Raw genomic sequence first — 20,337 nt, 5'->3', positions numbered from 1 at the left:
AAGCTGAGTTAGTGTTTGAACCAAAACAATGGCTCCCCAAGAGTAGCTCAAACCATGGTCTGCCCCATCCCTTTGCATCCCAACCTCCCAGCGCCCCCCAACCCAGAGCCCTGCATACGCACGTTGGCCCTAAGGAGGCTCCGCAGACAGGTGGAATAATAGCACCTAGCTCCTCCCCCAACCGGGGCAGGGGGCCAATGGACCCCCTACCACTCCCTTGAAACTCCCCTGCAGAGAATGACTGGGTTAGTCTGCTCTCATACTGTTCCCCCGCAAACAGAGGCCATTGCAGACCGGTTCCAGGTGAGGTAGGCAGGACAGACTATAGCCCGCTCTTTACAGCTGGTGCAGCATCTCCCAGCAGCAGTGAGCCAAGTCTGACAGGGGAAGCAGAACAGTTTAGGGGCATCAGGGCTGGAGCTGGAACCTGGCCTGGATGGGGGGCTATGCTAGGACTGAGTTTGGTCTCCTACTATGGGGGAGAAAGTGCTGGCCAATCAGGGGGCATTGCTCCTGAGGGCTCCTCCTTCCGCAGAGAGCAGGGCTACATTTACTTCCACCTCCTGACCTGCCGTTGCCCCAGTTAACTTCTCCCCTGCACAACGGCTCTTCCTCTTGAGTCTATCTCACTGAGTCGCCCCTAGTGCTCCGAGGGTGGGGCATGAGAAAAAACCTCTTTGTATATTAGCTGTGCAGTCCCATAGGTTACTGCAGGAGCCAGCAAGCTCCCTCAGAAATAAAGAGAAAGCGCTTAACATCCATTCTCCCTTGTTTATTTCAATTGGGTCTTGTCTACACATTTAAAAAAAAACAAACACATAACTCATGAACAAGCACAGCCTTCCAGGGGCTGAAACCCTCTCAGCTGTACTGGGCTCCAGCCACTACTTTATTTTAAACAGGCTCAGAACATTGCCAGTTTGAAAAACCTTACTTTGTGTGACAAAAAACAGTACAAAACCACTTTGCTCGACTTCCTTATTCCCAAAAATATAAAAGTATAAATTCAAGGGGGAATTTAGTGAATTTATTTTAAAGCTTTAGAAGAACAAAGATGCCTTTATTCTCTTGCCACAATATTCAAGTCTGCCATGAGATGTCTGCACCCAGGCTGTCTGGCTAAATTGTACAGGGACAGTAAGAGCCATTCTAGAGTCAGAGACTATTTTTATAACCTGGTCTTGCCTTGCCAATGGTGTGGAAGGAATCCTGTTACAACCAAGTCCAAATCTTGTTATACCATGGTCCCTTCCACAGCAGATGCTGATAGGCCAGCAAACCCTAAAAAAGACTCAGCCAAAAAAATTTGCAGGCATTTCCATTTCAAATTTTCTCCCTTCCCTGATTTTGCTGCCCAAAGAGCATCACTGGTTTGGCTCAGTGCATGTCCACTCAATGACCTTTAATCACAACTCACTCCTCTCCCCCCTCCTGCCACTTTAACTCTGAAGTTATAGTGCATCGAGGATGTTGTCAATTTTGGTGACCAGCTCCTGGCGTTTGTTGGAATGCAGCTTCTCATTCTCAATGTACGTGTCCTTCTTAAGTTTGCCGGCCACCAGCCGCTCTGCCTCAACAGATGATTTCAGAACCAGCTCCTTGACCTGGCTGTCGAGCTTCTGAATCTCACTCACCTGGTGGGAGTTTAGAATAAAGGATTATTAAAGAGGACTGAACACAAATGGCCCTATGACACGGCTAAGCAGAAAAGTTGGTAGAGCTGGGACCAAGGAAGGCAAAGCACAGAATATAGAACAGCCTCTCTGGCTGGCATGGCTATACTGTAAGTGAACATGGCATTTGGAGGATCCCTCTCGGAATGGGGGGAGGCATAATTAACAGAGCAGGTTTAAAGGGAGCCTCAGAAGCCAAATACTAGCATTGAGATAGGTGTAATTTTTGTTTTCAGTAATAAGGTTTAATGATAAATTAGAGACTTTCAATCTAGGTCACCAGAATAAATCCAACTCAGGGCCATGGTGGCCAAAAGTAGTAGTTTTCCGATAACTATTGTGGTTGCCTATGTGAAGTGAGTTTGGTGGGTCTCAGTCCAGTTCACAGTGGGATCAGTACTCACAGCACAAAAACGATTACTATAATTGGTACTAATTAGGCCCCTTTCTCAGCAGGCCAAGTGCTGAAAGGGCCATGGACTCAACTGATCTCTCCCCACCTCAAGGTGGATGGCTGCTTCAGGACAGAGTTGAGGCACAAAGGTTGGGAACGGTGTTGTGTGCATCCTGTGCTGCCATGTTGTTGCAGAGAAAGGAATTTACACATGCACAGAAATAAGATTAACAAGTAAATATTTTCAACTTTCTTGGTTTCATTTTAAATGAAAAAAAATGAAGCAATGTAATGAGGCACCTTCTAGGCAAAAATCAAGAGTCCCAGACATGTTCAGCCAAGACAGCAGCTGGATTAGCAGAACAGCTGTAAGTGCTGTTCTCTGGTTATCCTGAAGAAGCCATGTAATGTGAAGCAACACTTCCCAGCTGGGTTCTGGCAACAAACCCAGAAAAAGCCCAGAACTCCAAAAATAACTTGTGTTACTGGCATGGATAGTTTGATAACATACAATGTGTTGGTATGTTTCAATTTAGAACATCCAAGTTTTCATTCCATTTGTCATTACTAGGAGTGTAATGATAAGATAGAAGTAGGACTGTATGTTATGAATGCATTAATAATGTATGCCCATTCAGCTGGTCTAGGGGATCTTTCAGAGACGGTGAGTGCTAGTGGACCAAGCAGCTTTTCACCGCCACACATTTTATAAAGCTATAAAAGCAAGGGTAAAAATACAGCAGAACAAAAATATGAAACAATGAGCTCTATCTCCTACACCTTTTTGACAAGCAGCAAGTAATTTTGGAGTGGGATGAAAGAGAAAACAGGAGGCAGCAGTAAAGCTAAGCACCAGAGGATATCTAGAATGGAGGCAGAGTAGCTTACAAGGCCAGCAAAACAGTACAGCTAAGATAGGAGAGAGTTCTTACCTTATCACACAGGTCAGAGCCTTCTGTCTTCAACTTGGACTGCAGAGAGGCTACTTCATTGGTTAGGGCCTTGTGCTCCGTCTCTAAGGTCTTCTTGCCACTGTTCAGGGTGGAGATGTCCCGTGACTGCTTGTACTTATTCACTGCTTCATCAAAGTGGCGGTACAGGCCCAGTCTCTTGTTCACCAAGGTGAGAACCTGCTCTGTTATGCAGGCAACCTTCATCCTAGCTTCAGCAGCTGGATCCTGCAAGGGGTGATAAGATACGTAGAAAAAAGCATATACAAAAAACCTAGACTGAGCCAATGCCTTTCTAGCCACATGTGCTATACAAAAGCATCACACATCTCACACTTTACAATTTAAAACTGGCAGCTGTCAAAAGAATGCCAAAATTAATGTGGTCCAAGCATAGAAACCTCTGGCTGCCTCTAATCAGCCAGCCTTGCGTCTGGTTAATAAAAACCAAGGGAAAACATGAAGAAAGGGATTCCCACAAGAGAGTCACAAACCAATTAGATTCAGATAGGCTGAAATATTGTACATGGAGGCTAAAGTATGGAGTATCCATCGCATACTAAGTCAAAACCAATAGGGTATTAGATGCTTAGATGCTATGGTAATAAGGGACCATGTAAGTACCTAACTAGGAATATTCCAATGGAAAGAACATTTAGTGAGGGCAGCTATTTCTACAGGCAATTTCCAATTATCGGGGGAAATAAAATCTCCCCTCAGTCACATGGCTGCATCTTGCCATATAGTACCTTGGTGATAGAAAAGTCAAGCCTCACATAGAAGATCACTGTGAAGAACAAGATGTAAAAGGCGCCAACCACTAACAGCGGCTCCTGCAGCATCAGGATCTTGTTGAAGGTGTAGTGCACCTGAAAAACAGGATTCAGAGAATGAGCAATGACTTGCCATTAGTCAAGGGAGAAACCTCAAACACCTGCATGTTCCTAAAAACCCACGAAGAATAGTTATGGCACACACACAACGGATCCAGCTCAGATAATGCAAACTGTATTGTCAAGAACATGGCCCCACACCTGATTTTCTACATCTCTTGAGCAACAATTGCCTCAGGCTTCCCCAAGAGGACTTTCCATGGCTTTCCTTAAGGGCTGCAACCCTGTGTCTGCATTACAGATTCTCACATCTTCCAGCAGAGAGAACTTCACATAGTAACAGAAAAGCAAAGCCACACAATTTGCATGTCATTTTTCAGGAACTCCTCAGCCCTAGACCACACATTGTTATGACTACAAATATGAGTGTGGAGGAGGCATGGCTGCTCATTTAAGCTATCCAAACAAAGGGGCCAAGCCTACCACAATGTCCTGGATGTGCTGCTCTACCAGATTGTTCTTGTGCGCCACAATAACCGGACGTCCAAACGTGTCCAAGTAGGTGTAGTGGAGCTCATCAGTGGCTCGGTTGATTTCATATGGGCTGTCCACATGAATATTCCTGCAGAAATAAACAGACACTCCCACAATTCTAATCTGTCTGAGATAGCATGATTTAAGATTTTGTTGGCCAGTTGTGGCCCCATGAACATTACTCAATTACACACAAAACAAGTTCATTGCAGTTTAAGAAGCAATTTATAATATGTGAGGTTGTGTTCCCAGGTGTTTTCTGTGCTCGTGTCAGCCATTGTGTTTTCATGGTGCTCAGACCTCAAGAGCAGACAGGAGACTTGGCCGTCAATGCATAGGCGCAGCATTTTCAGCAGTAACAGCACAAGAGCCACATCACTTACTTGGCACCTTCTGGCAGGATTATCTTTATAGTCAGAGCGTCTGCAACTTGCTCATCAAACACATGGTCAATGAACCTCATCTTCAGGGCATATTGGTCACCTGAGAGAAGGAAGAAAGGACAGAAAATTTTCCAGGTAGTTTAACAAGACAGGCTTCCCTGGAAAGGTTTCTCCCATGTCTTTGAATCTCAGCATGCTGAAGGACTGGAGCTATATGCACTCCTCAGCAGGGTATCATTTGGCTCCGCTGAAAAATGACAATTTTTAACAAGAGGTCCAAAGATACAGGAGGAGGCATATGCAACCAGGAGACTTAAGTTATAGAAGTAACAGCTAGCAATAAATGCTAAAAAGTTACAAGGGTCCTGTATTGTAAAAATGTCAGATTTTCAATACAGTAAACCTGGTCTTTTGCTTCCCTAACATTGCGACACCCACCAAGGTTATAGAGGTATTCATAGCTCGGCAGGTTGTAGCCTATGATGTAATGGGTCTTCCAACCCCCAAAGAGCGGGAAGCGGGGGCGGATCTCCATCTCCACAGAGTCATCCAGGATGAGAAGGTGGCTGGTAGAGATGTTTCCAATTTCATCTCGGTAATATACATCCTGAGCCGCAGCAGGAAGAATGGTCTGCATGGGAGAGGGAAGCAGAACTCAGTGCATTTGCTAGATACACAATTTCCAGTAGAATAGGCAAAGCAGCCACTGATGACACTTGGTTAAGCTTCAGTCCGGAATAGCACTACATCTTGCAGAAGCAACAAAATGACTGCCATGCTGCACTATGTGACAAAATGGCATTAATATTAAGTGATCAACCACAATGTGCTCAGTAGAAGCTATTGTCTCTGAATATAGGCGTTATAGATGAGGAAGCCCTATAGGATCATCCAGTCTACAGTCTTGAAGTCAATGTAGCGTTGTTCCCCACAGAATAGTCAGTAGTACTTTATCCAGTCCAGTTTTACATGTCCCAAGCAATGAGGGACATGCCTACCACAATGTCCTGGATGTGCTGCTCCACCACTTCCTTCAGGATACTATTTCACATCGTATCTGATCAGCCTAAATTCCCATTTCTTCCCATCTCATTGCGCCTAGTGGGCTGAGTTTGCACGTTCGTACACTCAACTCAATAACATTTCTCTGCCTGTCTTGATGTAACGTGAATTTTTTAACACTGCATTTAATCAATTCCAAAATTTCAGGGAACATTCTAGGCATCAATGGGCAGAACTCCACTGCTTCTGGTAAAAAAATCTGAAAATCAGAAAAGGAAATGAGGTACAGAGCTCCTGGCATCTGATTAAAAAAGCTAACAGCTTCAACCAAATCTGTAATTGTCTACAGATCAAAGAACCAGTTGATGGCAGTCATTAACACCTTGCAGCATAACAATAGGGACAACAACTTGGGGGTGATGCATGGAGCCCTTGCCATGGTGGTGGTGGTGGTGAAAATGTGTGGCAGGGCAGCACAGAGAACCCCTTTCATGAAAAGGGGGTGAGGTGAGTTATCGGGAATCCCTGAAATAGGAGGAGGTGGGAGGGTCGTTTGATGATTTGGGAAATCGGTCTGTATAATTTGAGTTCTGGTTGATGATGTGCAGTTTTTACTATAAAAACTGCTGTACCACTGAATGCCTCTTTGTAAATGTGGAATTCGCCATTTCTGACAGGGCTGAAAGCATGTCTCCAGACAATGGTTGGTCACTAGTTCTTCAGTGGTCACCTATTCAGATGGAAAAGCCTGAAGGACAAGGGGTTGGCTGAGGCTAGGAGAATCAATTTTCTCCAACCCCTCAACAAGGTGTTTGGAGAGTGGAAAATTCCCATTCAAGTCAAAGAGACAAAGGTGGCAAAGCAGGAGTCTAAAAGGACTCAAAGTGGGGAAGGGGTGGGCCAGTTTGGCAGTGGGATCAATCAAAGTCAGAGAAAGGAAGTTGACCCTGGGGGAAAGGGGCTCCATGTTCAGAAATCAAGCCATAAGCTGTAGCAGAGGATCCTGGACACCCCAAGATGACCTTGACCCCAGTCCAAAGAATGCTCCAGAGTTGTGAGGAAACTGAGGCAAAGAAGTGCATGTAATGTTTATTTTTTTTTATACCTCTGCATATTTCTTGTGCTATCAAGTAAAGAGCAATGGTGTTTTACAAATCTGTGCAAAGTCTGTGTATGTTATGTGACATACCTATGATGTGTCCCTGAAGAGTTAACCTGTGAAGCCAGAACATCCACATGGTAGGAGTTCTGGGAGAGGGTGTGTTCAAGCTACAGGGGAGTCTGGGAGGTTAGCACTAGTCCTAGGGGCTGGGTAGTTGGACCATAGGATTACAGCTCTCAGGAGGGGTACTAGACAGAGACTCTGCACCCCAAAAGTGTGCCTAGGGACCCCAAGCTACAGGCACTTAATGGACTGTTCAGACTCTGGAGGCTTAAGCCACACAGGGATTTGAATTTGGATCCCTTCACAGCAGTCTGGTGTGTGCCCAAGAGGAGGCATTCAACTGGATCTGACAGGTAGCACAAAGACAGCTTGTGGGAAGAACACAGGATGCAAGGAGCCTACAGAAGCTACCAAGTGTGTGACCCTCTAGTTATACCCCTCTGTGCCATCCTGAGTAACTCCTCTTTGGTAATGACATCTTGTAAATATTTGAAAGCTTTTTATGTTTCCCTCTTATCACTTGTGTACTGTTGCCAAATAAGGGGCAAAGGAAAGGGCAACAGGATTTTCTATAGGGAGGGGGTAAGAAAGAGAGCACAAAATGCAAACCTTAAAAGATTTGACAGAAGATATTCCACTGTCCGGCTGCCTTTGGTAGTCGTATCTGGAGAAAGGCCCTCTGAGTACAGCTCCTGTGTGCTTTAAGTCTACAGTCTCTTCTACAGCGATATTCCCCCAGTGAGACACTTCAATGACCCGTATCATACTGGTGATGGTCAGGAACGGGCTGTTATTTTCATAGTGTACCTTAAGGATGTCCTGACAAGGTAAGAAAATAAGATATAAACCTCAGACAAGGAAGTAACTGAAGGCCAGAGGGAGGAGGGGGAAAAAACGGATTGCCCCTCCAGCAAATCTGAGAGAAAATCATTCCATTATAGTGAAGCCCATTAGTAATTGCCATCCACACACCCCCTTTTTGGTTTATAACAGTTGGTCTCACAATACTGCTCAAAATGCACACACCTAAGCTAAAGCTCAGCTCTGGAACTTCGGAGACATCAATTAAAGCACTTTAGCACAGTTTCAGCATCTGTTCTGGCTGTTTTAACTGACTAAATGGAAGCAGCTGAATGGATATGCTAGGTTTTAAAAGTGACTGCTCACAACAAGGCAAGTTAGCATGGGCAGATAGGAAGCCCCATAGATATTGAGATTTCTCCTGCCATTAATACAACTGACTGCAGATAGCAGGATTCACTGAGCTAATTTGGATGCTTCGTTTAGATTGGAAAGAATCAGGGTCCCAGAGCAAAGGAGTTATCATACAGACCAGTAACAATTATATCCCCTCCCATCCAAGTTGTTTATCTCCTGCTATCAATACCCCAAGACCATCTGACCCATATGTTCCAGGTGCCAGTCCCTTTGAGCCCACACCTGCACTATCATGATAGTTCCTGATATAAATCCCACTGGAACAACTGGTAATGGGTGGGTGAAAAGAGGAAAAGCAGCCAGATGTTCAGGTGCTTGGCTGAACACTTTAGTGGTGCTAAGTTAAACTGGGAAACTTGCAGCAAGAATGCTGATATTGCATATTAAGGACAATATGTACAAAATAATTAAATTGTGGATCAACAGAAAGTCTCTTGTCCATATTATCCCACAAGCTTCCTTAAATATTATAGACTCAGAGCAGCAGGTGTTTGTCCCTTAGCATATTACCATAACTATTTCTTTTTAAAATTTTTTGAGTGAATTTAGTGTTGCTGAATTGACAGCCTCAGACTGAAGTCCTTTCGGTGTACTCAGAGCAGGTATAGCAAAGGCAGCTGCAATTCAAGCTTTCCTCATACCATCCCATGACATCCGTGCCCTGGAGGGAGACCCCTCCCTCCAAGGGTTTCTCAATGGCAGTCTCAGCAGAGAGGCCAAGTCCAGAGGTAATTAATGCCAGCGGAGGTGGCTTTATGCTACAGACACTTACCCATTAGGAACTGGATTGAGAAATACCAACTCAAGTCACATCGGGCACCAATTTTCAGACAGTTGCCACCATCCTAATTCAGAGTGAATCTGTGACTGAAAGGCAAATGCCTCTATATCCCATTCTCAACTTCTTGAAACAAATTTATGTGGTGTACTTTACCGGAAAACAAGAGGCTACAATTTATTTTCAAGAGCATTTCAGCCAGTGTTTCACTAGCCACAAGAGTTTACCTGGCTGTATGGTGGGATGTCCTTGAAGGGTCCATATTCAATCACGTCCTCAGACCGGGTGGGATTGCCCAGCTTGGTGTAGCTCTCTACATTCCTGGAGGCCAATTTCACACGAGTAGTTTGGGTCTTGGTTGGGTATGGCGAGTAGAAATAATGATTCCCCTCAAAGACCACAAACTGTTTCTCTGCCTGTGTGATGTGCGTGGGATACGGCTGCAGGACATGCGTGAAAACCGTTTCTATGGATAAACGGATCTTGGCACCTGGCGCCAGAGGAGATGGCAACTTCACAGTGAAGAATTTGCCACTGAAAGGGAGAATAGCAGGAAAGCTATAAACACCAAGATCTCCATTGGCCTAACACACACACGCAAGTCCCTGAAACACTGGTGAAGAGGGGAACCTGGAAGTTTTCTATTTGTTCTTAAAGGGCTCTCTCCTTGCAGGATCAAGCCCAAAGTAGATTTTCCCAGTGGCCAGGTACTTGTTCCTCAGGAGATTTCTGTTCCACTGAGTGAGTACATTTACATTTAAATGGTAACAGGCAGCCTATAATTAGGGATCATTTGGCACCAGCTTGAATGGATGCTCAAAGGGATTCAAGCCATCAAGTTTAAAATACCATCTGTGTGATGTTTTTGGGGTGGAGATACTGGTGCGTTCCTTTCACCATTTCTATACTTCAGACATCATGAGACAGGTGAATTTCACTGTGGATTTTCCATTATTCTCTAGGTGGAGAGAATAAATTAAAATAGAGGGAGCATGGGCAATCGTCTGACAGGAAAACAAACACCCTAAACTCCTGCTCCCAACAGTCAGTCACCTCTCAGGTTGGCACTTCTTGATCTCCCATTGGACTGAAGCTGAGTAAGTATGTCCATGGGTGGGCCGGGGCCTAGTGGGAGTACCCTACAGAAAGTGGATTTTGGAGCTGTGGTACTACAGAAAACAACTTTTCACTTAATACACAGCACATTTCTCTTGTAGCTTTCAAAGAAACAGATACTTCCACAGCAACCATGCTCCACTAGCAAGAGCTGCTGCCCAGACAGTGGAAGGAGAACAGCTAACAGCCCCGTTGAATGAACCAGGACAGTTGGAAGAAGGGAGCAGTCTCTAACTCACTGGTGATGCAGTCCACCACCTGGATCAGTTGGGGCACCTTCAGCCAGTAACAGCTATGAAGGGGGCACGGTTCTGCCTTGATAATTCAGTGTTTCACTCCACAGCTACCATCCTCTTGAGATCACCAACAATTAGTGCTGAACCAGTTTAAAAAAGATCATCTCATTAATAGGTAACATGCAAGAGCCTTGCACTAAAAATTTCTGCTCACCCAAGCATGCTGCAAATATGAGATACTTCCCCAAGTGTGGCAGACGTGGAGCCTATGGCTAGAGAGAGTGCTTTCTCTCTGGATTAGGGGCTACATACCCATTTTATGCTGCAGAATCTAACAACGTGGTACTCCTTGCAGCAAAAATATAGCTAAATATTGCAGCGTAAACGGATCCAAATCAAATTTTTACCTGTATGTGATGGGCAGTACAGACCCTTAAGGGGCCTGTGTGGTTCTAGTGCATCTCCACCCCAGTCTGCCTAATACAGGGAGGTGACAGCAGATGTTGTCACAAGAGGGTTCCATAAGATGCTAGGACCCAGCAGTTCCCCACATAGTGCAGGGGAGCTGAGGAAAACACCTCTACTGCATCCCTAATAGAGCAACTTATAAAGAGAGAGCAGTCTCTAGCGGAAGAGGCTGCCAGACAGAATTCTCCATTTTCCCAGGAAACTCAGGGCATCTACTTGTGCTGAACTGGGAATAAGGCCCACTGTAAGATATCTGGTTCATTTGAGTAGCCAGCACGGAGACTTAGAACTACAAGCAGGGCCTCCCAAATGAGGAGGGATTTTTTGTTTTGTTTAAGCAGAGGAGCTTCTGGGGCCTGTGGGGGAGGATTGGAACTGGGGCTCTGCCACTATGTGTTAACAATGTTCTCAAATTATGTTACAGCTGTGGTGTGAAACATATGCTGAGTCTCTGTAAGAATAAAGGACACCAGACCACCATCAAGTTTGTTATAGGGGCTGCATGATGAAATATTTAAGTCTGCTTTTGCTCTACTGGGGAGATCCAATCTGAATGGGTAAGTTACAAGTATTGGTCCCTAACAGAATTGCTCCCTGGTATTTGACATTACAGGTAAGACTCACCTTTTACCTTTCACCTTAGTCTCCCGCACCTCCAAGGTGTTCTCCTCCTCTTCCTCACCTTTCACCTGTTCCAAAACAAAACATTACAGCCCGATCAACATGGCTTCCCAGGTGAAGTAGCATAATTTATCAGGTCAAATACTACATAATTCCTATTCATTTCTTATTGGAGGACAACACATACTAGTTGACACCCCAAAAAATTATTAAAAAACCCAATATCTATTAGTTTCACAATCATTAATACTGGCCAATTCAACAAATTGTGGTCTATATCCAAGAACAGAAACCAGAGGCTCCTGTTAAACTTTTTGAAGCTTTTACCAGTGTCCTAAGTCTATTTATTCCCAAGCTAGCAAAGGTGTGGAACTGAGTCTCTCTGTCAACAGCTGACCCTACTCTTCCAGCAGGTCCTTTTACAGGAGCTCCAATGAGAAAAGCTCTAAGAGAGTGGCTATGATGTGAAAAAGCAAAGATTAGCACAACAGTCTCATTCTGTTGTCATCAGAACGCACCCCCTGGAGAGCTACATTCTCAAACCTCTTGAGGAAAAGAGTTCTGGATTGATAGCCCTAGAATTAGAGACTCAAGTCTTCTAAGCATCCACAGGACAAGTGCAGCATGGAAGATGTAAGCTTTCCCCATGCATCTCTGGGTCCTGCTCCAACATGCATCCATACTGCTGTGGAAGGACCACATCTAGATGTGGTAAATGACACACACTGCTTAGAATCATTCTCCATGTCTCATTCCCTTTTGAGACACTGCAAGCAAGGTTACCCAGTCTCTTTGTTTCACAGTCATAATAATGGCATTTTAGGGTTAGTAGCCTAATTTTTTGTAGAGCACCAACAGCATGCTAGGAACTTTATGGACATCTGACCATGAAAACCCTCAGTCACTACCAACCTGAGCTGGCTTTGAATAGGGGACCTAGAAGTGAAAATGTCTGTATCCTACCAAAGAAGCACACAGAATACATGTGCAAAAGCCTTTGTTTCAGTACCACATTAACACACTGTGGAGCAGTCTGTTCTGTTACCCCAATGTAAGCTTGGAGTAATCCTTCTTAAGTTAATGGCATTGATCTAGATTTACACTGGCATAGGATAATGATTTATTCTTAGTATTGCTGTGGTGCTTAAAGTGTGCTAAGCATTAGTCACAGAAGCACAATTGCTGTCCAAGTGTGTACAATCAAGAAACTAAAAGCAAAATTTATATCAAAGCAGCACTTGGCCATTTTTCATTCATGATCTCTATTACTTTAAATCCCAAATGCATTTTTAAAACAGTAAACTATTCTAATATTTTGCATTTTTATAATATACAGCAGGGAATTTCAAAGGCTTGAGACTTACATCTCAAGCTCTGAGGTAGCGCAGCATTATTTATCTGTTGGGGGGGGGGAATGAGGCACAGGGTGGTTAAGTGACTTTGCCCATGGTCATGCAGTAAGTCAGTTGAAGAGTTGGAATCAAAACCCAAGACTCCTGACTCCCAGCTCCTTGCACTAATAGCTGCTTTTCAGAATAATTCACCACTAAATAGTGTAAGGGTTCAAGTGCTTCCAGAAAGTTATAATTGGATGAAAGGAGTAGGCAGCCATCTGACAGCTGCCCATTCAGACTCGGGGCCCAGCTCCTATATACACCTTTCACTCTCTCGTGGAGATGCAGCAAGCCAGGCAGAGCTGAATTCAAACAACTGCAGTAACAGGCATATTACCTGTCCAATCACTAACAGCGCTACCCCCAGCCTAACACCACCACCCTCTGCCCAGACCAACAACAACAACTGAACTCTACGGTGTAAGAGCAGGCAGGGCTCCTGCTAGTAAAGGCGGGGGAAGTTCAGCGAGCTGACGGGTGAAGATGTTGGTGGGCTCTCAAGCCCGTGGCCGGGAGCTGCAGCATGCCTTGGGGAGCCTCTGGGCTAACGTCTGCGCGCACCCGCCCCGCAGCACGGCGTGGTTAGTGGTTGCACTGCCAGGACTGACGGAGACACTTGACTTCTGCTTACGTGTCAGTATCCGCCCGGCAGGGAAGCGGCGGCGGCTGCTGCCACAAGCAGGGGAAGCAACGGCCGCCAGAGGGAAAGAGAGAGAGAAAGAAAGCAAGCAGCGCGCTGGGGAGGGGAGGGATGCCCAGGCACTGGCAGGCCGGGCAGCGAGCTCGACCCGCAGGGCCGCCGGCCCGCCACGGAAGCCTCCATTCCCGCGATGACCTTTAGGCTGCGCCCCATCCGCCGCCGCTCCCCAGTACCCAGCCGCCCACCGGGAGGGAGGGGGAGGGGTTCAACTCGCCCCCAGCCGCAGGGGCAGCAGCTCGCGGGAGCGCGCGCGCGCGCCGCAGGGGCTCGAATCGGTGCCGTGCGGAGGGGGGAAAGTCATCGCCAGGCAGAGGCCGCGCGCCGCCGAGCGGGCCAGGCAGCGGGTCACTGGTGGGAGAGCCGCGTCAAGGGGGGGAGTCATACGGCGGGAAGGAGCTGGGGGCGCGCGCCACACACTCACCTGCACCCCCAGGTAGGCCAGGTGGCTCTCCAGGCCGGGGTCCAGCGCCAGCAGGAAGGAGCTGGCGCCCCCGGAGCTCCCCGCTGGGTTGGCCAGGCTCAGCTCGGCCGTCACCTTGGCCAGGTGGGTGCTGAGATCCACCGTCCTCTTCACCTCCTCATTGAGCAGCTCCGGGGCCGCCAGGGCGCAGCCCAGGCAGAGAAGCAGGCGCCAGGCGAGGCCCTCCATGGCCGGCCAGTCAGCGGATGAAACCAACCGGATGGACTCAGTCAGTCAGCGGCGGGGGCCCGTCATCCATCGGGAGGGCACAAGATGGCGGCGCCCAGATCGAGGGAGGGACAAGATGGCGGCGCCCAAATGGAGCAGAGCACAAGATGGCCGCGCATAAGGCAGGACCCCGTCAGCCTCCGCGACCAAGGCGGCTACGCGGATGCCTAACTAAAAATGCTATGGCCAAGGGCAGCCCTGTTGGATCAGCCAGTTAATTAGTGAGAGAGCTCAGTGAGACTCAGGCACCATTGCAGAGATCCAATTGTCCCGGTATTAGGCAAGGAGTGCAGGGCCCCCCACCCACCAACAAACCACAATCCCTCATCCCATACAGACAATCTCTTGAGCCATGAAACAAGTTGGAATTCTGAAATGGGGGTTGCAGCCTGGACTGGGCCCCCCAGGACCTCTGGGCCCTGGTAAAATGTCCTCTTTCCCGCGCCCACCCCCCATGTGGGGGCCTTGTGGGGGTGGATCGATACTGAATTCTTCACAGCCTTCCGCCTCCATAAATCTGGGCAGAGCTGACACTAGCAGTGTGACACCAACCTTGCTCAGAAACCGTGGGATAAGCTGCAGAGTCTCATGAGATTTCATTAAAACAATAAATTTGGGTATTTCCTCCTTTACTGTCTAGTTTCTCAGCCATTAAGGTGCACTGGAGTCATGTTTTCAAGCTTTTCTTTTCAACTGTGAGGTCTAGAAAAAAATTAAAATGGAAAGATGAGCTTCTCATGACTCCAAGAGCTGGGGTTTTAAGAAAACCTCTAAATATCATAGGAATCATGATAAAATCACGAGACCTGGCAACCTATCGCCAACACTTAGCTTCAAATTAATGAGTTGGGCCCAAAAATCGTAAGATTGGCTTAAAAGTAATGAGATTTTTAATAATTTCAGGTTCTTTATATTTGCCTTCTGGTTTCTGAGCTTTTTTTGGGTGCAATTGGATCACGTTTTCAAGCTTTTTTCTCTGTGATCATGGGAGCTAGAAACTTAGAAGAACAAGAAGAAAAAGAAAGCTGAGGATGTAATGACAGGATTCCAGGAGCTGGGGCTTTAAGAAAAACACTAAATAATGCAGGCCTTGTAATAATACCGTGAAAGCTGGCAACATAATAAACACTATAGAAAAAGCTAAAATAGATAGAGCACCTCAGCACAAACTGATGAGCCCATCTGGAGAGCTGAGACAACTCAAGGGCAGGCCTTAGCAAGATTTTGGGTGGAAACCATCCACATAGAGTTAACCCTAAACCAGCCATAAAGCAGTAAGTATTATGTTTGGGGGCTGAAGAGGGAGATGGGCTATTATGTTTTCCAGGAGTCAAGGAAAATGTGTTTTGGGACTGCTGCAGGAAATAATGTGTTGAATTTTGTGGTTATCAGGGAGGGCAGGGAATGGAGGAGGGGTGTTGTTTTGAGGTGTATTAGGTTTTATTTGTTGGGTATGGATATGATTATGATGCTTTTTCTGCGGGGTTCTGGTGCTTGTTTCATTGTCTCTTCTGTTATGAATTTCTGAGAGGTACATGTTGAGAGTTGCCTCATTTGTTTGGCATCTGACATTTTGTTTATCCAGAAGAAGGAGTGTTGCATAAGGAAAGTTTAAACGGAATCAAAATATGATGTTCTTTAAAAGGAGTGAAATCACCTAGTGCTAGTGCTTAAAAAACAACAGACAATAACTCAATTAATGGTGAAACGAAGCCAGAGTTTGAAACATCTAAGACAGTCAAAGACACAATAACCACAACTGAACTAACCTGGGCAAAGCTAACAAGAAAAGTTTACTGCTTTAACAGATGACAGTGCACTCAAATGACTGGCATCCACATAATTAGCACCTAAAAGAGGTAATAGCAAAAGACTGAGTTTTTTTACTGTGTTTGCGGGATTGGGCCTTCAGACTGTAAACTCTTTGGAGGAACAATCATCTTTTTTGTTCCGTGTATGTACAGCACCTGACACAGTGGGGCCCTACATGCTACTATAATACAAATAATAAAATCATAACTTCTCTGAGCTGAGACTTCAAAATATGAGAAGGGCATTAGCTAAAGATGGCCCTAACTTGCAATGTTTGGCTCTGGAGGCAAACTTTCCCAAAATCTGGGGGAGATTAGATCAGCTCCAGGATTCCAGGTAATTATTACCTCTACAGAATATTTCCTATGAATATCTACTAGTATTACCTCTACAGAATATGAGGGAGAGCCTTTTCAAATTATTCTCCTTTCCCTCTCCTATCCTTTTGACCCCTGAAAAATATTTTTTCTTGCCAAACAAGCTACTTCAATATTTTAATTTTATTTTGATTATATTAGTGCTGTTGAAACTTGTAAGATTGACAGTCTTGGATGTTGAACACATTGAACATCAGAACAAGTATAGGATGGGCCAGCTTTCCTCAGCCAGCGCTGCCAATGTGCTTCAGACATTGCAGCCTGGACAGACTGCCCCTGCTGCCTCACTGTGTCTGTGGTGGCATTTCTGGACAATCCACCAGCAACAAAACCATGTGACATGGTTTACGATGGTCCCTTGTGCAGAAGTCAGGCTCCCTCTCTTGTGCTCTGGGAAGCAGGCAAGATAAGAAAATACACAAGGTTCCCAAAATAATTCAAATGAGTTATGTTTACCATGCCCCTGTTCTTCAGAGCCATCCAAGAGCAGTAATTTTGTAAATGGGAACATCCTTCCTGCTCTGAGAAAGAGAACAGAGCAGGTGGATGAGGGAGTATAGAAATGTGATGTATGGATCCAAAACAAAGTTGATGGGTTTAATTTAAGGTCTGCCAGCCTTGCTGATGTTCTTGGGAGTTGTGACTGATTTATGCTGGTATTGGATGCATGCAGTTTATTTTCCTTGCAAAGTTAATCTGCTCAAGATGCTGGTTTAACCTTTCTGTCCCTCAGCCTGGATCTCTGTTTTGCCTCCATTTCAACTGCAATAAATCAGCTTTTAACTGATGCTTCAGTGACTACTCAGACACCCAGCTCCAATCACTGTCCCATCCAGCTTCCCAGGAACAATTCATCTTTCCAGCATAGGACCTTAACTATTACAAAAGCAAATGAAATTTCTGTTTATATTAGACATGGTCCAAACAAAACCCCATATTTGATCTTCTGATCCAGAGCCAAAGTTCTCTCTCTTAAATGGGCACAATCCAAACCCCAAATCTACTCTACTGAATTTGGAGATTCAAATTCTGAATCCAAATTTAAACTGCCCCGAAGTCTGGTGTGTTCAGAATCAGATTAAGTACCATAGCTTCAAGATGCAACTCAGATCTGACTCCATAGCTGAGATATATGCCTTTGGCCCATCTCTAATTTAAATCACTGACTCACACTTAATATTAGTATTAATGTTGCCTCTGATGCAAGTTAAAAAAATTTAAATCCTGCCATATGGGCCTAATTCATTCTTGGTGTGACTCTCTTGTTTTCAGGGACCTTGCCCTCTAAGCCCAATTCACCATTGTCCTGCACTTTGTGTAGTCATTTACACCTGTGCAAAGTGGACTTAAAATGCCACCATTCTGGCATTGCATGCCTTTTGCACATATGTAAATTAATACCCAAGGTGCCGGGCATCAGAGAAAGCAGCCCTCCATGTTTACTCACGGTGTCTGTGAGTAGACAGGAAGGAAGAGGCTGGTTTTTAAAAATGAAAAAAATTACAGGTCATGTGCCAGACAGTGCTTGATATAATCCTTCCTTATTCTCGCATGTTTACCTTACTATCCCTGACCAGACACTGCCCTGCCCTGCCTCTCCTTCTTTCTTTCTTGTACTATGGGAGTCACCTTAAAACCATCTGTTTTGGATTAATATTTATGAAATAAAGCCAAGGAGCAAAGAAAGGCATCCCAGCAGCTGTGCTGATAATGCACGGAGTAGGAGGTTAGTTGCTTGTTAAAGTGCTTTGAAAATCAGATGTCTGATGTCAAAGCATTATAGAAAGGCCAGACGCAGGCCAGCATCATCAGTGCTGCCCTCTTGCTTGAGTGATTTTAGATTTATAAGGGGGTTTTGGCTGTGCTTCTGCATGGTCTTAGGCCCCAAGTCTTCCCCCAAGGGACTTGAATGGAAGCAGGATTAATCCCTGGGAGTACATCTCCTATGTGTTACCATAGCAAAAATTCCAAGTATATTCATGGACTAGCGACAGCAGCTGTACCAGGGGGTCACGAGGGAGCCTTTCTGAAGCCTGTGTGCTACACGCGGCCCATGGCCAGAATTACAAATCCTGCATACAGCAGAAGAGCTCCAGAGTTTAGCAAACAACCCCAGAGTCCACACATCAGAATCAGGAGGATGAGACGCTACCTCCTTGTTGTGGGTGTCACATCATAATCCCCTTTGAGCTCCTCACTGGCCTCTCTGTGGCCAGACCAATGCCCAGTGGCAAGGCATCACTACCCTTTAAATGCTGAATGTGCTCTGTCCCTCTCATCTCCTCAGATGTGGCAACTGTATGCGTAGCCTGGATCATTCTGGACTTCCCACCTGTCCTGGAATGATTTCAGTTAATTGTTTTTTAAGCTCTTGTTTCATTCAAAATAGGAGCTGGATTTTGTAAAAACAATGCGGCACATAAGAAGTGTCTTTTCCAAAATCCCCAAAACTGATGACAATGTAGTGATGCTAATACTCTGCCCTTCTCTGACATCTTTTAGCCTAGGCTCTCAAACTGCTTTGCAATAACTAAGCTTAGCAATACCACCTAGGTGATCCAATTGATCTCCACATGCTATTGAAATAAAGGCAAGCCTAGGGTTGAATAAGGCTCTTGTTTAACAGCCACCTAAGAGTGCTACAAAGGTTTTGGACAGGAAGTGAAGAAAAATGCTGTATCCTGAGGAAACTGCAGGGGGAATTTTGGTCAGCCAATAATTACCTGAGATGGACTATGATTAGAATGCATAATAGTACAACTACTCCTTAGCACTTCTAGATCAGTAACATTTTACAACTGCATAAATGAATTCTCACAATGCTCTTCTGAGGTAGGTAGGGATCCCTTCTTTTACAGAATTTGGTTTGAAGCAATGCAGTGACTCGGTCAAAGTCATAGAGGAAGGGAGTGGCAGCCAGATTAGACCCTGGATATCCAGAGTTATAACAGTTAATACTAACAAAGTTGTGGCAGGCAGATAAAACTTCCTATTTCAGGACTTCAATCAGACTGTTAGAGATTAGGAAGAGACCTTGTGAGGGTCAGAAACCCCACAGCTGCCTATGGTGGGTTTCTTGCAACTTCCTTTGAAGACTCTGATGCTGCCCATTATCAGAGACAGGTCACGGGATGGACTATGCGTCTGATTGAGCATGGCAGTTCCTGTGTTCAGGTAGCTTCTTTATAGTTAACATCCAGATTTTGGTGCAAAATGACACGAGAGCTTTAGTGACCAATAAGACTTGTCATTTCTAAGCTTCAAAAGTCAGTACAAACATTATCTTATTAATCCTCCCAATGCCACTGTGAGAGAGAGAAGGCTTAGAGAATAAGTGGTCAGGCTTCTCTTTCATATTGTATTTGAATAGATTGCCAATCTTGCAACACAGCCATCCCTTACACCTTGCTGGGGCATCAGTTCCTTGCAGAGATGGAAGAGCACCACCTACTGTGTTACGCATATTACTTCACAATGCACCTAGGCTATCCTTGGAAACCTCCAATCTCAGTGATAAAATTTCTTAGATTGTGGCATGTGGGTTCTGGGGCACAGGTGCTGTGATATACTGAGAAAAAAATGTATTGATAGACTTAGCACCATTACGAGCCTCATTCTTTCCATTTGAGACAAATAATCCTGCTGGTGATAAAATTGGACTAAGTACTACCCCATCCAGAATATTAAAGCACCAAAATCTTACTGCATTTCCAGAGTAACTGTGCCCTTTACCCTTTTAAGAGAAATTACTGAAAAACTGGAGGACTGTGTTAAATTCTGCCAACATTAAACATACAGGACCAAATTTGTCCCTGGCGTAATCCCACTGACTGCAGTGAAGTTACACCAGAAATACACGTGGCTCATTGCATACTGTTTTGTTCTTTGAAGAGTCTAGGTAAGGAGGACACTCTAAATAGTAGCAGAGCATATTGGATCAGTGGTGATAAACATTTTAAAACTGGGCCCAATCCTGCACCTAGTAAGTCATTGGG

At 45.3% G+C, this 20,337-nt stretch overlaps 1 protein-coding gene and 1 long non-coding RNA gene across 2 annotated transcripts; one reads left to right on the top strand and one right to left on the bottom strand.

Moving 5' to 3' along the window:
* Window positions 1–757: 757 nt before the first annotated feature.
* Window positions 758–14,136, bottom strand: RPN1 (ribophorin I). The gene is made up of 10 exons (XM_067544265.1): window positions 13,887–14,136; window positions 11,375–11,439; window positions 9,158–9,464; window positions 7,544–7,753; window positions 5,206–5,398; window positions 4,768–4,867; window positions 4,334–4,472; window positions 3,767–3,886; window positions 3,000–3,245; window positions 758–1,634 (listed from the first exon to the last, which is right to left on the bottom strand). The coding sequence occupies exons 1-10, from the start codon at window positions 14,112–14,114 to the stop codon at window positions 1,452–1,454; spliced, it is 1,791 nt and encodes a 596-aa protein (XP_067400366.1). The 5' UTR covers window positions 14,115–14,136; the 3' UTR covers window positions 758–1,451.
* Window positions 9,939–11,223, top strand: LOC137150368 (uncharacterized). The gene is made up of 3 exons (XR_010918958.1): window positions 9,939–10,027; window positions 10,148–10,457; window positions 11,175–11,223. It is a non-coding gene; the product is annotated as an uncharacterized lncRNA (long non-coding RNA).
* Window positions 14,137–20,337: the final 6,201 nt, after the last annotated feature.

Source organism: Emydura macquarii, unplaced genomic scaffold (assembly GCF_026122565.2).
Source record: "Emydura macquarii macquarii isolate MOO-44397 ecotype Brisbane River unplaced genomic scaffold, CSIRO-AGI_Emac_v2 contig_968, whole genome shotgun sequence".
Lineage (NCBI taxonomy): Eukaryota > Metazoa > Chordata > Testudines > Chelidae > Emydura > Emydura macquarii.
The sequence above is the reverse complement of the archived record's forward strand: the minus strand, read 5'-3'. Positions and strand labels throughout refer to the sequence as shown.